The sequence below is a fragment of the Asparagus officinalis genome, chromosome 9 (assembly GCF_001876935.1).
Source record: "Asparagus officinalis chromosome 9, Aspof.V1, whole genome shotgun sequence".
Taxonomy (NCBI): Eukaryota; Viridiplantae; Streptophyta; class Magnoliopsida; order Asparagales; family Asparagaceae; genus Asparagus; species Asparagus officinalis.
The window spans coordinates 9,407,591-9,416,396 of NC_033802.1; the positions used below are offsets into that span (position 1 = coordinate 9,407,591).

General features: G+C 29.2%; 1 protein-coding gene across 1 annotated transcript in view; it reads left to right on the forward strand.

Annotated features, from left to right (window-relative positions):
* Positions 1 to 8,806, forward strand: part of LOC109823173 (protein-tyrosine sulfotransferase) — a 20,030-nt gene that overhangs the window by 1,356 nt on the left and 9,868 nt on the right. Inside the window, exons 2-4 of the mRNA XM_020389459.1 lie at positions 777 to 850; positions 8,532 to 8,739; positions 8,801 to 8,806. The exon at positions 8,801 to 8,806 is cut by the window's right edge and continues 39 nt beyond it. Coding sequence (XP_020245048.1) covers positions 802 to 850; positions 8,532 to 8,739; positions 8,801 to 8,806 — 263 coding nt within the window. The 5' untranslated portion in view covers positions 777 to 801. The remainder of the gene's footprint in view (positions 1 to 776; positions 851 to 8,531; positions 8,740 to 8,800) is intronic.

Here is an 8,806-nt window from a genome sequence, read left to right on the forward strand (position 1 = left end):
GAAGAAGAAGATTGTGATTTTATTTGGGATTTAGGGTTTTAACGTGAAATCTTGAAGGTATCTTACTGTTGGATCTATCAAAATTCCATCTTTGTCTATTTCACTCTACAAAGATTTAAGATTTTCTTTCTCTCGTTCTAATATTGAAAATCCTATGAATTAAAGACTCCGTACTTCTGGATATTAATTTGATTAGTTTTGATGTTCGTTGGTAGTTGCTCTATGTTGTCAGCTTCTACAATTTCTAATTGTTTGATTCTCATGTTTGTCCTTTTGGGTATGCCGGTGATCCTGTGAAATGTGGGATAGGCTTGATAATTTGTTATTTAGATTGATTGATTATACATTAAATTTAGAATTTGTGTTTGTTTAAAAGTTTTCCTCCTTCCTTTGTTTAAGGTTTTACTATGTGATGTATTTGGCAGTGAGTTGCGACCTTAGAGAAATTAAAGACACAATATTTGAAAAGAAAAATTTTGATAGTATAAAGGGTTACCAAAAGTTACAGAGAATAACTAAGCACATTTATAGAATGCCAAAATAAAAAAGAAGAATGGTCATTCTTTTCTATCTGCTTATAATTGTTTCTAGACTTGTATATTACAGAGTTCCTTTGACGATCTGTGTTTATCTACATGTATTAGCATATTGGATGTCCCTATCATAAGCCATGCGTGCACATATTTGTTATATGATTGAATACTCACACATATGTTGTTAATGTTTGTTCTAAACTTCTAATTGAGTTATTGTTTGCTCTCTTTGTGCTTGTGTAGGAAAAGGGGATAAGGAAGGAAGGGAATGGCATCGATGCAAAGAGTTGGCGCAATAATAATGCTTCTTTTCCTGGGTATGTAAACCTTCTGTGCATACTCAGATACTTGTTGGATTTTTGTTGTAGTTACTTTTTCAACGTGGTGCTTATTGAGTTGATTGGGCAAGGAGGATACTATAGCCCCTCTGTAAGAATTAGCATGCATATGCCTTTATTATTTTCTAGTTATACTTATTAGTTATTACGTTCTCATTTCTAGTTTAGTTCATCTTTATTTTCTTTTTTTGCATAATATGATTTATTCTCCTTGCTTTGTGGCTTTTTCTCTTATCATAAGTGTCACAGTTCATTGTTATAAAAAACCTGTTATATAACAAGTTATTTGCATTATGTAGCCTAATAGACCTTAAATGCTACATAACCTTTTAAAATAACTATGACATGTCACATATGCCAAAAAAAAAAAATCCTTTGACGATATGCGTTTATCAGCATATGTTAGCATATTGAGATAATGTTACATAACCTTTGTCTATCTATTAAAGAACAAGTTTTTTCCTCCTTGTGTTATTTGGCTATAACTTGTGTTATTTGGCTATAACTTATGTTATTTGACTATAACATGTGTTATTTCAATATAACTCATGTTATTTTAATATAATATATTATAGAGATCTCAGAGTATTTCCTTTCTTAAAACTCGAAGCAATAATATAATTAGTCTTAAATTGTTTGTTAAGCCTTCATAGCTAATTTTGGTGACATCATTATGTGGTTGTGAAATTATGAGTATGACTAATATAATGAACGTGAAACTACAAACTAGATGTAAATTTGTGATCATATACTTGAATACTCTACTTTGATACTTGTTAATAAATTTGTATAGCTTGTATTAAATTAAAGAACTTTTATTAAAATATTTTTTGTATTTTGAAAATTTTTCCCTAATTTTTAAAATTCGTATGAATTTTTTTAAAATTTTTATTAAACAATGAGAAATTACATAAACTTTGTTATGCATTGTGCTTTAAGTTATCGAGAGGCTTAAGTTGTACATTATTGTAGCTTTCAACATTGTTTACGATTTGAGAGTGTTTCTTTGATTTTATTTTAAAAAACTTGAAATACACATGCTTTGAATTAGTTGTTAAGCATTTATGACCTATTTCTGTTAATAAATTGTGATGATATATTTGATAATTGCGATGTTAACTTATATTTGTGATGATTCTATTTATTAAGAATGTAAATATTTTTTATTTGTTAAATATTTAAGTAACCTACATTATGCATTACATTAATTTGCGTTTAACTTTAATGCTAGGTGGAGCGTTACGTTATGTGTTATTATTTTTTTCAACATTTTCATAGCTCTTAACAATTTACATAAATTCTCATTAAAAATGACCCCCCCTCCCCCAAAATTTGATCGGAAGCAGATTAATGGTTAAACGTGCATTATGTTTCTTCAGCTTGATGGTGTTAGTTCATTTCATATTATGCCTCTTCTAAATTCTAATGAAACATTTGTAATCATAGAGCCTCAATAGATTGAAAAACGCATTCACACTATATCTGTGTCCTTAGCTGTGATATTATCAGGTTGGTCTGCACATGGTCATAGGGCGTTGTATTCTCATGACTCTAAAATATTAAGGGTAAAATGTTAGTATTATTAGCTGTCAACTTGTGACTTTTTAAAATACTAGGTGAGATGCACGTGTGTTGCACTTGGTCACATATTTTGATTTTCTTTTTGGATTTATTTCTCGACTATAACTGGGTTGTGAAATAAGTTTTAGATTACGATGAATATATTGGAATGTTATGTTTTTACTCATGCAATGCACGGGAGTTAATATTACAATGTTGTATGAATAGTATTTTATAAATATGATTTTAACAATAATTTTTTCTCTTAACTCCAAAAATTGTATTAGAAATTAGAAATATTATTAAATGAATATCTAAAGAGCCACTTATAATATTTTATATGATAGAATTATTCAGAGGCAAGTGTCACTACCTATCAGATAAGAGGTGAACTGTATCCATATTGGAAAATATTTTTTATCGCATCAGTTAGCTCGAATTGAGTGCTCTTCCTTGCACTTTGTTAGGTTAGACTTGATTAGAATTCATCTAATACCTAACCTCCAATTTAAGTAGGTTTGTATCACCTTTGTAATGCACACATTTCTAATGCACACATTTCTTTCTAATGCACACATTTCTTTCTAATGCACACATTTCTTTCTAATGCAACTCATAAGCCAGCTTTATTGAGACAATTGCTTAGATTAGCGTCAAATATGGAAGTTTACATAAGGTAGCACAGAAGATGTAAACCAAAGGATATCTGCTAAAAAATGAAACTTGTTCTACAACTTAATCAATTCACCTTTGCATGAAAAGCAATAATGTAATGTAAATAAAATTTATAAATTTTGATGCAGCACCTACATCAGAAATCTTATGATTGTGACCATAAATCGGCCCATAAAATAACACTACAGCCAACAACAATATTGTAATAATCTTTGTACAAGAGATTATTTTTTTAAAGAAAAGAGTAATTATTTTACTTCTAAGTGGATAAAAATGGAAAGGAGGTGGCAGGTTATATAAAAAAATCTGAAGGGAAGTTTACAATAAGGTATCAACTCTTGATAATGATGCTAAACAATAAGGGGCTGTTTGGTAGGCTGCAACTGGAGTGGTTGCAACTCCAGTTGCATGCAACTAGGTCCAATTTGTAGGCTGCAACTGGAGTGGTTGCAACTCCAGTTGCATGCAACTAGGTCCAATTTGACCAGTTGCATGTGTTTGTTTTGCTGCAACTCACAGTTACAGTTGCAACCACAGTTGCAAAACAACCCTTAGTTGCAACATGACTTACGTCAAAAATGACCGCAAGTCATAGTTGTAACTTAGTTGCAACTGACCTAAATTTATTAAAATCAAAATCATTATTTAATATTTTAAAAATAAATTCATTAAAGGTTTAAAATAATCTTTTAAATAATTCTTATTATAATAATTTCTTCAAAAATGTTTTAAAAAAAAAACATTAATCTTTTAAAATAATTATTATTATAATAATTTCTTCAAAATAATATGTTAGTTTTTAAAGTAATATATTATCTTTAAAATAATATATAATTTTTTAAAAATAACATATTTTTAAAAATAATATATTTTTTAAAAATAATATATTTTTAAAAAATATATTTTTTTGAAAAAAATATTTTTTCTAAAAATTATATATTTTTTGAATAATGTATTTTTTAATAATATATATTTAAAATAATATAAAATTTTTGAATAATATATTTAATATAATATAATTATCTAAAAATAATATATATTTAAAATAATATATTTTTTGAACAATATATTTTTAAAATAATATGTTTTTTGAATAATGTATTTTTAAAATAATATAATTTTCTAAAAATAATATATATTTTAAATGATATATTATATTATTTTTAAAAATATTATATTAACTTTTAAAAAATATATTATTTTTTAAAAATATTTATTTTTTAAAAATATATTATTTTTTTAAAATATATTATTTTTAAAAAAATTATTTTTTAAAAATATTTTATGAGTTGCATATGTTAAGTTATAAGCATAATCAAACAGCTGCAACTATAAGTTGCAAAATTTAAATTTTAAACCAAACAATTGCAACTGTAGTTGTATATAAGAAGAGTTGCAACGTCTCAGTTGCATGCAAGTGACACTTGCATTGCAACTCCAGTTGCAAACAACCAAACGCCACCTAAATAACTTTGATAGTAGAAGGAAAGGGTAAATTTCGCAAAATCTCCCTTAACTTTGGATGTTATCAAATAACCTCCATAATTTTCAAAATATTAGAAAACCCCTCTTAAGTTGTGGGGTTATGAGGAAAACCCCCTCAACTTTCAACATTTTGCAAGAAACTGCTATAATAGTAAACCACAGTTTTCATTGGGCAAAATACCCCTGCATGTTTTACCCACCCATGTGAGAGTTGGATTTAGATTCTCTCTGCTATTAAAAAAGTAGTGGAGATACCACTGCATTAATCATAGTTATTGATTTATATAGTATATGGTTATGATTTATTTCATATCTAACACTCACCATACCCCTATGAATTACACTATTTACCTAATTTATACTCAAAAGCAAATTATAACGACCCACTGAACAAATCAATGGTTGTGATATAGTATTGGTCTCTCCACTACTTTTGGTAGTAGAGAGGATCTAAATATGTGAGAATTGCACTTAACGCTATTATAGGGTTTTAGGGAAAAGAGCTTAAAGTAGAAAGGGGTCTTCTAACAATTACTAAATGGGGGTGGTGGTGGTTATTGTCTAATATAGTAATAATTGAAAGTTAAGGGAGGATATCTAATACTCATCCAAGGAGGATTTCAAAATTTTAACCTAAAAGAAACACATTCAAGGTTTTAAATATCGATTATCAGGTATATATCGGACAGTTAAAATCCATATCAGATAGTGGATATCGGGGATAAATAATATTTATTAGAGTGACGTTACCAGATGGTGATATACATAATATAATATTCTAAAATATAATCTAATCATACTTAATGAAATATAAACATACTAAAATGTAAATAATTATGTTTAGAATCACTAACCAATGGTAGAAACTCGGGTCGGGTCAGGTTTAAATTACATTGAATAGGTGCTCGTTGCCCGAAATCAAAACCCAACCCAAAGACTGATAATTTCTATTTTTGGCCGACAATATCGGCCGATAACTCACATTATCGCCGGATTATCGGCGATAAACATCCAAAAACGATAACCGATTTAGAATCAAACTTATCATAGCGGAAGGCCTCCAAAACTAATAAATCGCCGATAATATTGGTTTATCGTCCGATATTTAAAATATTGAACACGGTCCATACTTTGACAATTGGAGGCAATATAACAATAGCTTACATTTGTTAGACAATTAAAACAGAGATCAAAATAAGGAATAGTCGAGACAAATACTATAGATATTGAGAAGGAAAAAAGAGATTGATGTGTAAGATTCATTTTTTGGTCTATGTCCATGGTGAAGGAGTATGTAGAGACAATGATTTTGCTATGATAATATTGACCCTTATATGTGTGAAAAATCATGTCAGACACAAGTATTACATGTAGTAAAGATGAAATGAACTTCTTTTGTTGACATGATCGTATAAGATTGTAACATTATTCTTATAGTTCCTTTGATTTTTACACACGTGCAGGAAATGCCAATATGCTTAAAATTTAAAATTAAACCACAAAAACTTACTTATACTCCCTCATTGATGCGTATTGTAATAGTGAGATACAACCCTCCTTAAAGAAAAACTGCACAAATGATCTCATCCAAAGCCTGTTAATCAATCTATGAAGAAAATCAAAAGAAAGAATAAAATAAAAAGAGAAGAAAATATAGAAGAATTTCACCTCTATTCCAAGATGTGTCACAAATACTAAGATCACTTAACACCAAGGTTTTAAATATCAGATAGCGGGAAAATATCGGATGACCAAAACTCATCTGATTGCGGACATCGGGGAAATATCGGTGATATGTGGTAAACATCGAAATGACATAACAGATGTTTACATTTGTAGTATAATGCACTAAAATGTAATCTCAACATACTTATGATCACTATTCAACCTTGTAAAACAAAAAGGTACAAATCAATGGTACAACATTTGGTCTGATTTTTTCAGGGAAAATATCATTTGATATAATAGGAAAATCATGATATCTCGCCCAAAAATTACCAAACACGGTATGTTGTTTTGTGACAAGCCATATAAAAAGATATATCGGTCCATATATCGGCTGATATATCAGCCATATCGGGGATATACTGCGCAAAATAGCCAAAAAGGGTGAATGATATTTAGAGACCATATCGGTTGCGAAAAATCCTGTAAAAGGATATATCGGTCCATGTCGGAGATATCTAAACAATGCTTAACACGACAACACCCACAACATACCAAGATTAATGAAAGCATCAACCTTTAATCATCACACCCTCGTCCATTGCCTATGTAGAGATAAATATTATTATTCACCATTATGCACAAAAAAATCAAGAAAATAATTATTAAACCAAATTAGACTGATAATACGTAAATGCCTAAAATCAAAATACTCACAACATATCCATATCATGGCTAACTCAATACTCGGGTTATAATTTCCTTCTATGGCATACTTAAATTCTCTTTTTCCCTTAACAATTTGTTACATAAAAAACTCTGTTTCAAATGAAAATTTATGCAATAATTGGTGTTCGCAAATCATTGAACCTCATCGGTGACCACAAATATGATTGTTACCTAATTTAGTTGGAGCGGATAACATAAGAGCTTGCAAACAATCTTAAATAAAGAAATTGCATGTCTAATGGTTAACGAAAAAAAAAAATAAAGCAAGAAGAGAAATAGGGAGATAAACAACTATGGTAGAATTATAGAAAAAGTTTGAGAAAGTAAAATAAAAAACAGAAATATACTATAATAGCAAATTCATAAAGAGAAATTATTAAGAATACAAAGAAAACTCGAAGAGGAAAGCAAGGTGAAAAATATCAAATTAATCCTAACTATAAAAAGCAAAGCTAACACTATATAGATAACTCCTATTAAACAAATTCTTAATTATCCAACTCATACAAGAACTCTTAAAATTAAAAACCATCAAAACCAACTCCACTGGATAAATATACTGATTTTCCCAACTCACGTATGATATGATATGATACGATTTGCAATAGGATTATGAACCAGCTAACCACCTTATCTAGATCCAAATATTAATCATGTATATTAATTCAAAACTCATGGTTGGCTACTTTTTTGTCCTCAATTAAATATTTTACATGCACATACATGTATGTTGAGATAAGTTTTTGAATATTTTACATGTACATGATTATTTTAATCATGTATATTAATTCAAAGATTTCTATCCATTAAGACTAAATCTTTATCACTTAAATAAAAATTTCTATTATGTATTTTAATGAAAGATATTATTAAAAGATAGAAAATAATATTAATTAGGATAGTGTTAAATTGTAATATTCAAAAGGGTCAAGGGTAATATTGGCCATGGAAAGATTTTCCCAAATTCATCTTTTCAAGGGAGTATAGTGTGTATCTTGACTGAAAAAGACCATCTCTAGCTTATTCTGTGTTTCTTTTCTTAAACACAGTTAGCTTCTAAATTGAAATATTATTAATTTTTTAAACACAAATTAGTTATCTTTTCGGAAGATCTAGAAGAATGAATGTACTGGATTCTTTGTCAGTGGTTACACAATTGCGATTCTTCTTGAATAATCTGGGTTTTCCACTGGGAAGAATCTGTGTAGGTGTAGGAGGAGTTAATAAGAATCTGATACCTGTATTTTCCAAAGCAAGAAAAAATTATCCTAGTGATTTACACAATTTCAGCCAGAATGAATTATCTGTGGGTTTCTCTTGATCTTCACCCGGTTCCATTGTAGTAATGCATTCAGCTTAGACATTAACTCTATATTCAACTCTTTAATTATCCTCCAAGAGTCTACATTATAACCAAATACTGACTTCATAGAACCCTGGGGTCTGATGCTTAGAAAAACACTATTATAATGTATAAGCTGTTATGAGATAGACATGTTGTTAATATGATAATCAGACTGGTCATTTCTGGATTTCTGTTATGTAGCGTCACAAGCAGCAGTTGCATCTTCCAATGATTTCTTTCACTGTGAAAGTGCGGTCAAGAATTGGGCTGAAGCCTCTAGGGATAATGGGATCAAAGAAGACAGACTTACCCTGAAGGATCTGTTATTTTTCTTACATGTCCCAAGAACAGGTGGCCGTACATACTTCCACTGGTATGTGCTTCAAGTTTCTTATGATCAAAGAGAATGGTTGCATTTTCTTGTGAGCCATGGTTTTCACCAGTTATTAATTGATTTTTACCGTCAGCAGTTTCCT